Source organism: Natator depressus, chromosome 9, assembly GCF_965152275.1.
Source record: "Natator depressus isolate rNatDep1 chromosome 9, rNatDep2.hap1, whole genome shotgun sequence".
Taxonomy (NCBI): Eukaryota; Metazoa; Chordata; order Testudines; family Cheloniidae; genus Natator; species Natator depressus.
The window spans coordinates 54,869,714-54,886,925 of NC_134242.1; the positions used below are offsets into that span (position 1 = coordinate 54,869,714).

The window sequence follows — 17,212 nt, forward strand, 5'->3', positions numbered from 1 at the left end:
CTTTTCTACAGAACTGCTGCCTAGCCACTCGGTCTCTAGTCTGTAGCAATGCGTGGGATTCTTCCTTCCTAAGTGCAGGACTCTGCACTTGTCCTTGTTGAACCTCATCAGATTTCTTTCGGCCCAATCGTCTAATTTGTCTAGGTCCCTCTGTTATGTTACTGACATAAGCTATGTTTGTATAGATCGTTGTGGCAACCACTGCTATATATTTGCAGCAAATATTGTACAAAGGTTGTCGTGTAAGGTGTCTATGGAAAGGTTATAATTTGCTGGGTATGATTATCCTATCTGTATGGGTGTATCATTTTCATAGTTAAAGTTATGAATATTGGCTATGTACTTGTATATCAATGAATTTTGATTCTGAAGTAGCCTTGGCCCTGGTCTACACTACGAGTTTAGGTCGAATTTAGCAGCGTTAGATCGATTTTTAAACCTGCACCTGTCCACATAACGAAGCCATTTACTTCGACTGAAAGGGCTCTAAAAATCATTTTCTGTACTCCTCCCTCGACGAGGGGATTAGCGCTGAAATTGACCTTCCCGGGTCGAATTTGGGGTGGTGTGGTCGCAATTTGACGGTATTGGCCTCTGGGAGCTATCCCAGAGTGCTCCGTTGTGACCGCTCTGGACAGAGCTCTCAACTCAGATGCACTGGCCAGGTAGACAGGAAAAGGCCCGCAAACCTTTGAATCTCATTTCCTGTTTGGCCAGCGTGGCAAGCTGCAGGTGAGTGCAGATCTCATCAGCAGAGGTGACCATGATGGAGTCCCAGAGTTGCAAAAGAGCTCTGTCATGGACCGAACGGGAGGTACGGGATCTGATCACTGTATGGGGAGAGGAATCTGTGCTATCAGAACTCCGTTCCAAAAGATGAAATGCCAAAATATTTGAAAAAATCTCAAAGGACATGAAGGACAGAGGCTATAACAGGGACCCGCAGCAGTGCCACATGAAACTTGAGCTCAGGCAAGCCTACCAAAAAACCAGGCAGGCAAACGGCTGTTCTGGGTCAGAGCCCCAGACATGCCACTTCTATGATGAGCTGCATGCCATTCTAGGGGGTGCAGCCACCACTACCCCAACCCTGTGCTTTGACTCTGTCAGTGGATTATCACGCAACAGGGATGTGCATTTTGCGGATGAGGAAGATGATAGCGCATGGCAAGCAATCAGAGAAACCATTTTCCCCGAGAGCCAGGAACTGTTTCTCACCCTGGACCCAGAGCCAGTACCCCTCGAACCCACCCAAGGTGGACTCCCGGACACACCAGGTGGAGAAGGGACCTCTGGTGAGTGTACCTTTGTGAATATAATACATACTTTAAAAGCAAGCATGTTTAATGATTAATTTGCGGCCAGTACAGCTACTGGAAAAGTCTGTTAACGTGTCTGGGGATGGAGTGGAAATCCTCCAGGGACATCTCAGTGAAGCTGTCCTGGATGTACTCCCAAAGCCTTTGCAAAAGGTTTCTGGGGAGGGCAGCCTTATTGCGTCCTCCATGGTAGGACACTTTACCACACCAGGCCAGTAGCTCGTAGTCTGGGGGCATTGCATAACAAAGCATGGCAGCATATGGTCCCGATGTTTGCTGGCATTCAAGCAACAGCCGTTCTTTATCTCTCTGTGTTATCGCTCTCCTGAGGATATCATTCATGGTCACCTGGTTGAAATAGGGTAATTTTATTAAGAGGACTTTCAGAGGTGGTCGTTCCTGCTGGACTGTTTGCCTGTGGCTGAACAGAAATCTTCCCTGCTGTTAGCCACGCAGTGCGGGGAGGGGTGAAGCGATCATCCCAGAGAATTGGGTGTGGTGGGGGGGAGGCGGGGGGTTTAGTTGGGTTGTGCTGCATGTTAACCCGAAAACTGCAGCCCCTCCTTCTAAATTGCCAACCCATTTTAAATGGCCAACCCAACGTCTGTTTGATATGGGAAATGCGGGCGCTGCTGTTTTGAAATCATTCCCAAATGTTATGAAGGTTAAAGAAGCCAAAAGACTGTGGCTTACCATGGCTACCTGCAAGCTGAATTCTGTTGCCTGCCAGCCCTGCGTGTGTGATCTCTCCCGGCAGACCCTCAATATAAGAGGCAAAATGTGACCTTGTACCGAATGCATGTGTGCTATGTAATGTTAACAGCAAGGTTCACCCTGGAAGAGTCTACCCATTGTTATCTAAAATGTCTTTTTAACTACTACTCTCCCTTTTTTTCCTCCTGCAGCTGCAAATTGTTCTCTGAGCTCATGCAGTCCTCCCACACTGAAAGAGCCCAGCAGAATGCGAGGAGGCAGACAGTGGTAGAGTCCAGGACGGCACAATATGAATGCGAGGACATGTGGCGGGTTGAAGATGATAGATGGCGTCAGCTTGCTGACAGAAGGCAGGAGTCAATGCTGAGGCTACTGGTGGATCAAAGTGATATGCTCTGGCGTATGGGTGAGGTGCAGGAAAGGCAGCATGAGCACAGACTGCTGCTACATCCCCTGTATAACCAACCACCCTCCTCCCCAAGTTCCATAGCCTCCTCACCCGGGCGCCCAAGAACGTGGTGGGGGGGCCTCCAGGCACCCAACCACTCCACCCCAGAGGACTGCCCATGCAACAGAAAGCTGGCATTCAATCAGTTTTAAAGTGCAGTGTGGCCTTGTCCTTCCATCCTCCCCCACCCCTCCTGGACTACCTTGGCAGTTATCCCCCTATTTGTGTGATGAATTAATAAAGAATGCATGAATTTGAAGCAACAATGACTTTATTGCCTCTGCAAGCGGTGATCGAAGGCAGGAGGGGAGGGTGGCTAGCTTACAGGGAAGTACAGTGAACCAAGGGGCAGAGGTTTTCATCAAGGAGAAACAAACAGAACTTTCACACCGTAGCTTGGCCAGTCATGAAACTGGTTTTAAAAGCTTCTCTGATGCGCACTGCGCCCTCCTGTACTCTTCTAACCACCCTGGTGCCTGGCTGTGCGTAATCAGCGGCCAGGCGATTTGCCTCAACCTCTCACCCCACCATAAACGTCTCCCCCTTACTCTCACAGAGATTGTGGAGCGCACAGCAAGCAGTAATAACAATGGGAATATTGGTTTCGATGAGATCTGAACAAGTCAGTAAACTGGGCCAGCGCGCTTTTAAACATCCAAAGGCACATTCTACCACCCCATTCTGCACTTGCTCAGCCTATAGTTGAATAGCTCCCGACTGCTGTCCAGGGTGCCTGTGTATGGCTTCATGAGCCAAGCCATTAAGGGGTAGGCTGGGTCCCCAAGGATAACTATAGGCATTTCAACATCTCCAACAGTTATTTTATGGTCTGGGAAGAAAGTCCCTTGCTGCAGCTGTTGAAACAGACCAGAGTTCCTGAAGATGCGAGCATCCTGTACCTTTCCCAGCCATCCCACGTTGATGTTGGTGAAACGTTCCTTGTGATCCACCAGTGCTTGCAGCACCATTGAAAAGTACCCCTTTAGGTTTATGTACTCGCTGCCTTGGTGCTCCAGTGCCAAGATAGGGATATGGGTTCCGTCTATGGCCCCACCACAGTTAGGGAATCCCATTGCAGCAAAGCCATCCACTATGACCTGCATGTTTCCCAGAGTCACTACCCTTGGTAACAGCAGCTCAGTGATTGCGTTGGCTACTTGGATCACAGCAGCCCCCACAGTAGATTTGCCCACTCCAAATTGATTCCCGACTGACTGGTAGCTGTCTGGCATTGCAAGCTTCCAGAGGGCTATCACCAGTCACGTGTGAACTGTGAGGGCTGCTCTCATCTTGGTATTCTTGTGCTTCAGGGCAGGGGAAAGCAAGTCACAAAGTTCCATGAAAGTGCCCTTACGCATGCAAAAGTTTCACAGCCATTGGGAATCGTCCCAGACCCGCAACACTAAGCGGTCCCACCAGTCTGTGCTTGTTTCCCAGGCCCAGAATTGGCGTTCCACAGCATGAACCTGCCCCATTACCACCAAGGTGTCCACATTGCTGGGGCTCGTACTTTGAGAGAAGTCTGTGTCCATGTCCTTATTACTCTCCTCACCGCTCTGCTGTTGCCTACTCGCCTGCTTTTGCAGGTTCTGGTTCTTCATATACTGCTGGATAATGCGCGTGGTGTTTAGAATGGTCATAACTGCCGTGGTGATCTGAGCAGGCTCCATGCTTGCCGTGGTATGGCGAGAGCAGAGTGGCAGTGGAAGCGGTGGGTGGATGATGATGCTGACAGCAATATGGCGCCCGCACAGAAAAAGGCATGAAACGATTGTCGGCCATTGCTTTCACGGAGGGTGGAGCACAGGGTAGGCTGGCAGCAGAAAGTACAGTACGACTGCTAGCTGTCATCGTCTCCTGGGTGCTCACAGTGCTGCTGGCTGGGAGAGCAGCCTGATGCAGAATGGCCCCCTCAAGGATTGAATTTACAACCCTGGTTTTAGCAGGCTAGTGTTCAAACCACAGAGCTATCCCTCTGCTGATATTCCAGGCAAGACTGAATCTCCATTAGACAAAACTTAAAGAAGAGAATGACCTGAGTCACTCCCATTTATGTCCAGGCACCCCTGACAGATCTCACCAAGGTCTGCCAGGAGCACCCATGTCCACCCAGGCGCCCCGACCGACCTCACCGAGGCCAGCCAAGAGCACCCAGGAGACGACAAGGACAGATACCAGTCGTAATGCACCATCTGCTGCCACAAGGCAATGAGCTGCTGCTGTGTAGCAACGCAGTCCTGCGTCTGCCAGCACCCAGGAGACGTACGGTGATGGTGAGCTGAGTGGGCTCCATGCTCGCCGTGGTATGGCGTCTGCACGGGTAACCCAGGAAAAAAGTCGCAAAATGATAAACTGCCGTTGCTTTCATGGAGGGAAGGGGGGGCCTGACGACATGTACCCAGAACCACCCGCGACAATGTTTTTTGCCCCATCAGGCATTGGGATCTCAACCCAGAATTCCAATGGGCGGTGGAGACTGCGGGAACTGTGGGATAGCTACCCACAGTGCAACGCTCCGGAAGTCAACGCTAGCCTCGTTACTGTGGACGCATTCCGCTGACTTAATGGTCTTAAGTGGGGACACACAATGGACTGTATAAAATCAATTTCTAAAAAATCAACTTCTATAAATTCGACCTAATTTTGTAGTGTAGACATAGCCTTGGTAAAGCATTTGGTCAGCGTCTTGAGAAAGGAATGTGCAAGTAAGTGCCTAATCAAGAAACACTTAACTGACAAAAAGAAAAGGAGTACTTGTGGCACCTTAGAGACTAACAAATTTATTTGAGCATAAGCTTTCGTGAGCTACAGCCCACTTCATCGGATGCATTCAGTGGAACTTAACTGACAATGGATCTTGGAAGACTCCAATCCACATAAGAAGTCTTCCTGGGGACGTACAAGGTAGCATGTAAGCAATGGCTGCCACCTGTAAAGAACTGAGTCATGCATGGACATGTGACTTGCCCATATAACTCCAAACTCCATTTTGCTGTAATTTTCCACAGTAATAACAAAGAGGTGTTCTTACACCTGGAAATGACTATAAAAGGCTGATGCCTCATCTCCATCTTGTCTTGAATCCTGCTTCATATCTCTGAAGGGTCTTTGCTACAAACTGAAGCTCTAAACAAAGGACTGAATGACCCATCCCAGCTGTGGATGTACACCAGAGACTTGATTTGAATCTGCGGCTTATTTCATCACTGCTACAAGCCTGAACCAAGAACTTTGCCATTACTGTGTGTAATTGATTCCATTTAACCAATTTTAGCTCTCATCTATATCTTTTTCCTATTATGAATAAACCTTTAGATTCTAAAGCAGTGGTCTCCAAACTTTTTGGATTGCACACCCCTAGGGCCAGCTCTAGGGAAGCAAAAAAAAAAAAAAAGAGGAGCTGCCGCTGGCGTGCCGCCGAAGACGGAGCGGGGAGAGCCGAGCTGCCGCCGGTGTGCCGCCGAGGAATCAAAGGTCCAGGAGCGCTGCTGCCGCCATGCCAGCGGCACTCCTTCGGTGGCACTCCTTCTGCCCAGCACCCCCAGGGATTGTCTTGTGCACCCCACTTTGGAGACCACTGTTCTAAAGGATTGGCAACAACGTGATTTGTGGGTAAGATCTGATTTGTATATTGACGTGGGTTTGGGGCTTGGTCCTTTGGGATCGAGAGAACTTTTTCTTTTACTGGGATATTGGTTTTCATAGCCATTTGTCCCCATAATGAGTGGCACTGGTGGTGATACTGGGAAACTGGAGTGTCTAAGGAAATTGCTTGTGTGACTTGTGGTTATCCAGTGGGGTAAAACCAAAGTCCTCTCTGTCTGGCTGGTTTTGTTTGCCTTGGTGTGCATAGAAACCCTAGCCTTGGGCTGTAACTGCCCTGCTTTAAGCAATTTGTCCTGAATTGGCACTCTCAGTTGGGTCCCATCAGAACCAGCATCGTTACACCCTCTGTATCCTATCCCTACCCTCCAGCGTGTATCTATCCCTCCTCCCAGTTTAGTGTCATCTGCAAACTTGCTGAGGGTGCAATCCACACCATCCTCCAGATCATTTATGAAGATATTGAACAAAACTGGCCCCAGGACTGACCCTTGGGGCACTCCACTTGATACCGGCTGCCAACTAGACATGGAGCCATCGATCACTACCCGTTAAGCCTGACGATCTAGCCAGCTTTCTATCCACCTTATAATCCATTCATCCAGCCCATACTTCTTTAACTTGCTGGCAAGAACACTGTGGGAGACCATATCAAAACCTTTCCTAAAGTCAAGGAATAACACATCCACTGCTTTCCCCTCATCCACAGAGCCAGTTATCTCATCATGGAAGGCAATTAAGTTAGTCAGGCATGACTTGCCCTTGGTGAATCCGTGCTGACTGTTTCTGATCACTTTCCTCTCCTCTGAGTGCTTCAGAATTGATTCCTTTAGTACTGAGGTGAGGCTGACTGGCCTGTAGTTCACAGGATCATCCTTCTTTCCCTTTTTAAAGATGGGCACTACATTAGCTTTTTTCCAGTCATCTGGGACTTCCCCCAATCGCCATGAGTTTTCAAAGATAATGGCCAATGGTTCTGCAATCACATCTGCCAACTCCTTTAGCACCCTCGGATGCAGTGCATCCGACCCCATGGAGTTGTGCTCGTCCAGCTTTTCTAAATAGTCCCGAACCACTTCTTTCTCCACAGAGGGCTGGTCACCTCCTCCCCACACTGCGCTGCCCAGTGCAGTAGTCTGGGAGCTGACCTTGTTCGTGAAGACAGAGGCAAAAAAAGCATTGAGAACATTAGCTTCTTCCACGTCCTCTGTAACTAGGTTGCCTCCCTCATTCAGTAAGGGGCCTACACTTTCCTTGACTTTCTTCTTGTTGCTAACATACCTGTAGAAACCCTTCTTGTTACTCTTAACATCTCTTGCTAGCTGCAACTCCAGGTGTGATTTGGCCTTCCTGATTTCACTCCTGCAAGCCCGAGCAATATTTTTATACTCATCCCTGGTCATTTGTCCAATCTTCCACTTCTTGTCAGCTTCTTTTTTGTGTTTAAGATCAGCAAGAATTTCACTGTTAAGCCAAGCTGGACGCCTGCCATATTTACTATTCTTTCTACACATCGGGTTGGTTTGTCCCTGTAACCTCAATAAGGATTCTTTAAAATAAAGCCGGCTCTCCTGGACTCCTTTCCCCCTCATGTTGTTGTCCCAGGGGATACTGCCCATCAGTTCCCTGAGGGAGTCAAAGTCTGCTTTTCTGAAGTCCAGGGTCTGTATTCTGCTGCTCTTCTTTCTTCCTTGTGTCAGGATCCTGAACTCGACCATCTCATGGTCACTGCCTCCCAGGTTTCCATCCACTTTTGCTTCCACTACTAATTCTTCCCTTCTTGTGAGCAGCAGGTCAAGAAGAGCTGTGCCCCTTGTTGGTTCCTCCAGCACTTGCACCAGGAAATTGTCCCCTACACTTCCTGGATTGTCTGTGTACTGCTGTATTGCTCTCCCAGCAGATATTGGGGTGTTTGAAGTCCCCCATGAGAACCAGGGCCTGTGATCTAGTAACTTTTGTTAGTTGCCTGAAGAAAGCCTCATCCCCCCCTGGTCTGGTGGTCTATAGCAGGCTCCCACCACGACATCACCCTTGTTGCTCACACTTCTAAACTTAATCCAGAGACTCTCAGGTTTTTCTGCAGTTTCATACTGGAGCACTGAGCAGTAATACTGCTCTCTTACGTAAATGCAACTCCCCCACCTTTTCTGCCCTGCCGGTCCTTCCTGAACAGTTTATATCCATCCATGATGGTACTCCAGTCCTGTGAGTTATCCCACCAAGTCTCTGTTTTTCCAATCACATCATAATTCCTTGATTTAACCATTGCCAACCAGTATTGTTGTCTTAAGAGATCTTGCTGGTAACTTCCTTGCCTCAGTGGGGCCCTTAGGAATGTGGAGGGTGTTTGCCTGCATTTGTAGCTTCAGAATTTGTTTCATGATCTGCACTAAAAGAAAGATATTGTTCATCTTGCTTCCTGGTGGAGGTGTTGAAGAGAACAAGCATGTGGTGGGTTGATGCATCTTTCATCAGCAACCTCTCTGTAGGTGATCTTAGGAGTCTTGTAGTCCCATAAAGAGCCTCTATAGCTTTGCAGTTAGGAATTTCCTGGTGTTTTCCCTAAGCCACTGGTATATGCCCTGAAAAGAAAAACAAACACAAGACCTCGTTTAAGAATGTCTACAAAAGGACTGGTCTTGGAGTGGGTGGGTACCCACGAGGGGCACCAAAGTTGTAAAAGGAATGGTGTCCAAAAAAAGTCTTCCATGCATTGTCTGTCTGTCTGTCTGTCTGTCTGTCTGTCTGTTTCTTTCTATCTCTTCTCCCCCCCCCCCCCCCGGCCGTGTCTTACCTCTTTTCAGTTCGCTATTTACACAATGTGGAAGGCTTAAATCATTCTCCAAGCCAAGCAAACACAGCCCTAAGTGAATGAAAAAAGACAGAAAAATCCTGACAGTAAAGCAGAAGGGCTGGAGGGATCTGGGGTTACAATTTTACCTACTTATGGGTATTGAACCTAATTTACTAAGGGTATGTCTACACTGACAGAGTTACAGCGCCGCTCAGAGAGCACTGAAGGGAAACCGCTATTGTGTGTTCACACTGTTAACTGCCTGTGCAATAGCGTGTTCACAGTTGCGGTATTTGGAATGGTGCACTCTGGGCAGCTATCCCATAGAGCATCTCTTCCTCTTCTGCCGCTAAGAGTTGTGGGAAGGCAGATGGGATCGTGGGTCCTGTCCCAATGCCCTGTGTGATGCATTGCTTCGCATCCCAGCAATCCCTGTGCTTCCCTCCGCATTTGGCACCATCTTAAACGGTTTGTGTACTGTGCGCTCTGCCTCTTTGGTCTGCAGGAATGGATCCCACACTGTTGACCGGTATGCTGCTCGCTCTGACTAACACGTCATGAGTGGCAGTGGAGTTATTCCTTAAACTACAAAGTCAAGAGGAGTGCAACGTTGATCTCGCCACGCATAGTAGCTGTGACACGAAATTGCTTGTGGCATTCACGGAGGTACTGACCACAGTGGAATGCTGCTTTTGGGCTCGGGAAACAAGCACTGAGTGGTGGGATCACATCGTCGTGCACATCTGGGATGACTAGCCGTGGCTACAGAACTTTCAGATGAGGAAAGCCACATTCATGGGACTGTGTGATGAGCTCGCCCCAGCCCTGTGGCACAAGGACACGCGAAAGAGAGCTGCCTTGCAGTTGGAGAAGTATGTGGCGATTGCACTGTGGAAGCTGGCTACTCCAGACTCCTACTGACGGAGTGGGAAAGTCTAGCCATTGGACTCGTGTTGATGGAAGTGTGCAGGGCCATTAATCGCATCCCGCTCTGAAAGACCATGATTCTGGGCAACGTGCGTGACATTCCAGATGGCTTTGCACAAATGGGCTTCCCTAACTGCGGAGGGGCGATAGATGGCACACACATTCCAATTCTGGCACCAGACCACCTAGCCACCGAGTACATTAATCGGAAGGGGTATTTCTCAGTGGTTCTCCTGGTGCTTGTGGATCACCATGGGTGTTTCACAGACATTAACGGAAGCTGGGCTGGAGAGATGCATGATGCACACATCTTTCAGTGCACTGGCCTGTTCAGGAAGCTGCATTCAGGGACTTTCTTCCTGGACCAGAAGATCACCATAGGAGAAGTTGAAATGCCCATTGTGATCCTGGGAGACGCCCCGCTTACCTCTTAATGCCGTGGCTTATGAAGCCATACGTGGGGCACTTTGACAGCTGTAAGGAGCAGTTCAACAACAGGCTGAGCAAGTGCAGAATGACTGTTGAGTGTGCTTTTGGCTGTTTAAAGGCCCGCTGGCGCTGTCTATATGGGAAGCTGGACCTGGCTGATGACAACATTTCTATGCTTATAGCCACGTGCTGTACTCTCCATAATATTTGCGAAGGGAAGGATGAAAGCTTCACTCAAGGCTGTACTGCTGAGGCTCAGTGCCTGGAGGCTGAATTTGAACAGCCAGAAATCAGGGCTATTAGAGGGGCGCAGCACAGGGCCATAAGGATCAGGGATGCCTTGAGGCAGCAATTTGAAGCTGAAAGCCACTAATATTTGTTGCTATGCTTGGGAGTGCAGTGCTTGTAATGCTAGGAGGTGATTGTGATTGATGCAGACGATGCAATATGAAGGCTTAAGATAGTTGTCTGTTGCTTTGCAGGGCTCTGTTTCCTTTCAATTAATAGAATAAAGATTGCTTTCAAACTAACGCAATTCTTTCATTAAAAAACAACAACCAGAGGAGAGAGTCAAACAAAAAAAAACCCATCAGCACTGAGGGGTATCGGGGAAGGGAAGGTCACAGGAGGAGGTGGGGTCCCGGGACGGTTAAAGATTTGTGTATGTCCAGGGATCATAACCAACTTTATCCTTTTGGAGTACAGTGCAGCGGGTACTGTACTTTAGCAGGGCCAAACTGCAGAGGGATGAGTGCTGAGTGCAGTGGGTACTAGGAGTCCGTAGTGCTGGACTGTGATGAGGGAGGAATGGAATGCCGCGGGTACAGACTGGAGCCAGGAAGTTGATCAGAGTTGGAGACATCTGGGGGACTCATGAGAGAGAGTTTTGTGACAGCAGCTGCAGGGGAGGGCAGGCGCGGAGCTGCTGGGTTTCCAGTACTAGTATCACAGTACAGTACATGCCTGAAGCATGTCTGCTTGGCGCTCCATAATCTTTAAGAGCTGCTCCGTGGCTTCATTCTGATCTGCCGCGTTCTCCTTTCGGTCTCTCTTCTTGCTGTTCCGCAACTCCTTCAATTCCTGTTTTTTGTCCGCGGAGTGCATCATAACATCATGCAGAAAGTCCTCTTTAGTTTTTTGTGGCCTCTTTCTAATTCTGCTCAGCTGTTCAGCCAGCGATAAAGAGGGAGGCTGGGCTCCCAAGGTCATCTCTGTGAAGCCAAAACGCAACATTTTACAGAAGCAGTATTGTTTGCAACACACAGAACACTGATACAGTGATTTAAAACACAGCCACTATTCACATACTTGTCACTAATTGGCTGACCCCAGGCAAGCACACATGAGCCAAAAAAAACCCCAAAATGGTGAGTAGCCTCAGGGGCAGGGTAAATTAGTGTTCCCGGACCCTACTGTATACTGGGCACATGGCTCTTCAGGAGAGTCAGCACTGTAGAGGGAGCCTGATAATCATTCCTGTCCCCACATTTTCCACAGGCTGTGTTCATTATGGGAGATATCTTGCTGCTGAGGCTGAGCAGGGAATCAAGGGAGGGTCTTCTCCAATCCTTATTGAGGTTGCAGGAAGAAACCATCCTGATGTGTAGAAAGAATAGTAAATATGGCAGGCGACCAGCTGTGCTTAGACAAATTAGAGGATTGGGCCAAAAGAAATCTGAGGTTCAGCAAGAACAAGTACAGAGTCCTGCACTTAAGACGGAAGAATCCCATGCACTGCTACAGACTTCAGCGGTTTCCAAAATCAAATCCACTTACTATGGGCCTCCTTTCCTGTTCGCGCTTCTCCAAGATCTGACAGCTGTGACTGGCTAGCCTCCCCTGGGGTAGAAAAGAGCTCCCAGAGGCATGCATCGCTGTCCTCCGAGTCATTCTCTGCCTCTGGTCCCCCTCCACATCCTCATCCAAGATTTCCTCCTACTGGCTCGGTCGACTGGTATGCGAGCCACCAAAGTATCCACAGTGGCCTTTGCAGTGGAGGTGGGGTCACTGCCGAGTATCACGTCCAGTTCTTTGTAGAACCGGCAGCTCGTGGGTGCAGCAGCAGAGCGGTGGTTTGCCTCCTGCACCTTGTGGTAAGCATTCCGCAACTCCTTCACTTTGACCCTGCACTGCAGTATGTCTCAGTCATGGCCCCTTTCTGTCATGCAACGTGAAATCTGTCCTTAGGTATCATAATTGCTACGGCTGGAGCACAGCTGGGACTGCACAGCCTCCTCTCCTGAAATGCTGATGCAGTCCAGCAGCTCGGCATTGCTCCAAGCAGGGGATTGCCTGGTGCGTGGAGCAGGCATGGCCATCTGGAAAGATGCGCTGAGACCACTTCATGCATCACTGAGCAAACAGGAAGGGGACTTTCAAAATTCCAAAGGAATTTACAGGGTGGGGATGATGGTTGGTCACCTGAGGGCAGGGCAGTAGAGTTCAAACCGATGACCAGAGAGGCAAGAACTGGCATTGTGGGACACCTCCCAGAGGCCAATCGCAGCGCTGTAATCGACCAGGGGGGTCTACACTGGCATTGTGGTGCTGTACCCCATCGCAGAAAGCTATGTGCCTCTCGTCGGGGTGGGTTTTTTTACAGCACTGCAACTGCACAGTTTCTGCATGCTAAGTGGCTTGGCAGTGTGTACACCTTGGGAGTTACAAGACAGAAAGCTGCTTTACTGTGCAGAAACTTGCCAGGTTTTCCATTGTATGTTTTCCTTAGTGTGCCTTGTGACCTCGTACAGCAGTGTCAGAGTAACTAGGGTTGTGTTTACACTGCACTTTTGTTGTTAAAACTTTTATCAGTCAGGGGCGTGAGGAAAAACACCCTCCTGACCAGAAAAGTTTTAACGACAAAAAGTGCGGGTGTGGACAGCACTTTGTTGGCGGGAGAGCTCTCCTGCTGACAACGAACGGCTACACTGCATGCCTTATAGCGGTAAGGCTTTAGCGGCACAGCTGTGCCACTCTAAGTTGCGCAGTGTAGACATCACCTAGGACAAAGACAAAGCCACACCTATTATTGTCTCTAACTTTATGTGTATGTGTGTATATATATATATATTTTTTTTTTGCTCAGCTCTGATGGTTCTGGTGTCTGGGCTCCTGCAAGCTGCTCCAGAGCAGCGCACAACCCTGGAAAACCTAATAGAGGATCCTTGGGTGCTGCAGCCTGTGAACTTGGCTAATTATACGTGGGAAGAGGTGTATGTCTCGGCCAGGCCAGGTAAGACATCGTTCTGAAAATGACTCCTTTCCCCACCTCCCCCCAAAGTATCTTTTGAATACGATTTTCAAGAGGAGGTGGAAATGTGAATAGGAGTTGTGTGGAGGTTACTCTTGTGATTGTCTCAAATATGGCTGCTGTTGATAGATGGACTTCTGCTAAACACTTGCCAGTGAAATCCTAAATGGTGCAGACTAGGTACAGTCATCGTGTTAGTGGAATCTTGGCTGGCATAGAGAAGATAGTGTAGTGGGGAAGCTCATATAACTAGAATCATAGCTGGTATTAGCACAGCACTAATAACTAGGCCATGTCAGTTGGCAGTGCTTTAAGATAGACCTTAGTTCTTACAGAGATTTGGCTCCTACCTGCTTCCTGACTGCAGATTAAGGCTTAGTTTCTGGAATCTGTGCATTTGTGTTTGAGATACATGTTCATAGGTGCCGATTCCATGGGTGCTCCAGGATTGGAGCATCCAAGGAAAAAAAAAATAGTGGGTGTTCAGCACCCACCAGCCACAGGTGTTTGGCGGCTGGTGGTGAGGCTTGCTGGGAGGGCAGTGAGCGGGCAGGGGCCTCGTGGAGGGGACAGAGGAGGGGGTGAAAAGAGGCGGAGTGGGGTGGGGCTTTGGGTGAGGGGAGGAGTGGGGGCAGGAAGAGGCGGAGCCTTGGGGAAGGGTGGAGTAGGGGTGTGTATTTAGGGCCGAGCGGGGTAGAGCACCCCCAGGGAAAAGAAAAACTCATCACCTATGTACATGCTGGCTGATAAACAGTGTTTATGGCTCATCCCTAAATTCCTGTTCCACCCTTTGTTTTTCTTCCTCCTCAGAAAGCAATAATTTCAGAAATCACTGTATTGAGCACAGCCGCAGAGCCAGCCAACCAGCTCTTTGGTTGCAGAGTGAGCAGAGACTGAGCCATGATGCCTGTGACAGTGAGCTCATAGATCCCCAACTGGAAGGAACAGCCACTGCTTTGGAACAAGATCTGTTGGCCTGTCTTCGGTGTTAGGACTGACATGCAGAGGACGCATATTGCAGATTTCCCCACCTGCTGGAGAACAGCTCCCTAGTCATCATCTGGACAGCAATTACTGTCCTCCCAAGAACTAAAAGAAGCTTCACATTAAGCACTTCTGTTTTAACAGACAGATCAACCTTAGGTACTAGAAGACAGGAGTTGCTCACCGTTGAGAGAAATCTCTCCACTGGTACACCATTGCTTCATGTGCTTACTGTAACAGAGGCCTGTGATGTGAAGGGGTTTGATAGTGACATGAAAGAGCCAATCTTTGACTTCAGGCTGATCCATTCTAGACTCTTAAATGCAGAAGCTTTTCACTTTCTCCCAGATGAGCTTTTCTGGATATCCCTATCACTGACTGGATCCAAATGTGCCTTTCTTTTCTTACTGTCCTTGAGCCATCAGCACTTCATCTGGACAGGTCCTGTGAGCCTGAGACGTCTATCGTGTTAATGAAACAGAATCCAGCAGTACACTTACCCATCTGACTTTAGGATTTGTCTTCCTAGTATAAAATTGAGTCCTATTCAGGAGACCACCACACACTCAGATACAGTTTCCGGTCTGGCCCAAACCTCTGCTTATCTGAAACTGCAACACTCCCACCAGTAGCTGTTTGGAAGTAAAATTAGCTCAGGCCAGGAGACTGCAGGGCATGCGCTCTTCCCAAGAGTTGGGACTCTGGTTGAAATCCTATTCTTGTGAACGAGGCTTGGCACAGTGGTTGCGGATGAGCCCTCCTGCAGCAATTGTTAGAATGTGGTTTGAGGCAAGCATTCTCTTGCAAATGGAAAGACTACTTTTGCTACTATCTGTTGCTTAGCTCATTCACGTCTAGAATCTGGAGTCCTAATGTTTGCTGATTGAAGCTGAGGATGGAAAGTACCCCAGCTGATCATCATCCTCTGTCGCTGTAATGGCAGTGGGAAGCTGAGTCAGCCCCTTTTTCAAGGGGCTTGGATTTTGACAGAATCCATATTGAAAGAAACACAGTGGAAAACCCCAGTGTGGTCAGTTGGTTTTGACTTTGTTTCTCTGTTTAATAGCACTTGGTTCAGGAATATGGGCGTGTGGTGGTGCTTTTCTCTCGACAGACTGAGATGTCAAGCTTAGAAATTGACTTACTTGGTTTGTAGTTCTCTTGTAAATCTTGGTTTAAGGATTTCAGAAATGCAGCTTGGTTTGTCGAGTGATCCGTGCTGCATCACAAAATCAAATCAAACCTGAATGCTTGTTTATTGCTCTGTAAACAAGGTAGTGGGTGCACACGCTGAAAAGAGACTGCATGAATGGCTTTGTCTAGGGCAAATGGCACGGGGACCTCAATAATATAGCTCCATCAGTCGAGTCTTTTACTGAACTAGACTTTTTTCTTAATTCTCTCTTAATTTTTTGTCTAGGTCTAGGTCACACTTCCTCAGAGTGACCCCCCAGATTTTGGCTGTGCTGCAAAATCTCACTTATACCTTCTCCCCTCCATCCTCCCAGGAGCTGTCATTCTGTAGATAAAAGAGCGAGAGAGAGTATTTAAAGGACCTGATTTTAGTGCACTGTGTGTGGAATTGGATACAAAAGCCCAGGGCAGTAACAGGATTTATACATCTAAATACGTATTTGTTGATGCTGAATTGCAGTACATAATTCCAGTGTTATGGGACTGGCTTGCTCACTGAATTCTGTATAGCTGCCCTCACTAATAGATGTTTCATGTATGATGCTGCAGGTTTGAACAATTCTGGACAGATGCGCACACAAGATGTGCACACAAATGAAAGGGTACAAGAGAGAAACCTCACTTGAACCTTGTTCTCCTGTAGCAAAATCACTCTGTTTACACTGACTGCAGCTGCATCTAAAAGGTTTCTTCAGGAAAATCCTATAGCCAATGTGTGTCTCTTAATTCTACTGCATGGATTACATTTTAAAATGTAAAGTGAAGGATTTTTAACACCCTGTTTAGTTTTTTGCAATATATTTTTATTTGCTATGTTTTTATCCAAATTGTGCTGTTTCACTGTTTCCTAAAAGTGAACAGAATAAACATTTTAGTTCTTAAAGTATCTCTTTGGTTGTGTCTTTCACTTGTGTTGCTGTGTGAACTGTTGACTTACAATGAAAGGCTTGTTTCCTTTAAAAATAAATAAATAAAGATAGACAGATAGAGATAGATCTTTATATATATATATATATATATATATATAAGATCTATCAGAGAGATAGATTATAGATTAAGCCTGGTCTTCTCTTTCCTCTTTTTGCCAGAGGACTCCACTGGCTCCTCACTTGGAAGCTTTTAGCCCTTAATTTGTAGGGACCCGAGATGTTAAATTTAAGGTTTGGGATTTTTTTCTTCCTTCTAACAGAGAGCCTGGTTTTAACCAAAATACAAACGTTGAAACATGCAGAATAAAAATTACTTCCCCTCTCAATTCAACCATAATTCCACTTGGTATCTGTGATGTCATAAACTTAATAGTTCTCTAGTCATTTATAGACTCTGCCAGGAAAAACTGGGTAGGGTAGATCTGAATTTCTAGATTTATAATCTTTTTTTTCCAAGACTACCTAAAAGGTTAAAGAAACAAAAAGCTCTCAGTTCCAGTTGTCATCTTTGTCATGTGTGACTTTGTTCTGAGCACTCTGAACTGCTCAGAAGTCCACAAATAAGAGGGTTAAACTTTTAGCCTGAGCATGACACTGAGGTTGGACTGCCTTTGGTTCAAA

General features: G+C 47.7%; 1 protein-coding gene across 4 annotated transcripts in view; it reads left to right on the forward strand.

Annotated features, from left to right (window-relative positions):
• PASK (PAS domain containing serine/threonine kinase) overlaps positions 1 to 16,449 on the forward strand; it is a 51,920-nt gene extending 35,471 nt beyond the window's left edge. For 3 of the 4 annotated variants that reach the window (XM_074964230.1, XM_074964229.1, XM_074964231.1), the window contains 2 exons: positions 13,320 to 13,466; positions 14,295 to 16,449. In XM_074964230.1, coding sequence (XP_074820331.1) covers positions 13,320 to 13,466; positions 14,295 to 14,476 — 329 coding nt within the window. In that variant the 3' untranslated portion in view covers positions 14,477 to 16,449. Of the gene's footprint in view, positions 1 to 1,110; positions 1,296 to 2,224; positions 2,708 to 13,319; positions 13,467 to 14,294 lie in introns of those variants that run through there. The other variant, XM_074964228.1, reaches the window with a different exon arrangement.
• Positions 16,450 to 17,212: the final 763 nt, after the last annotated feature.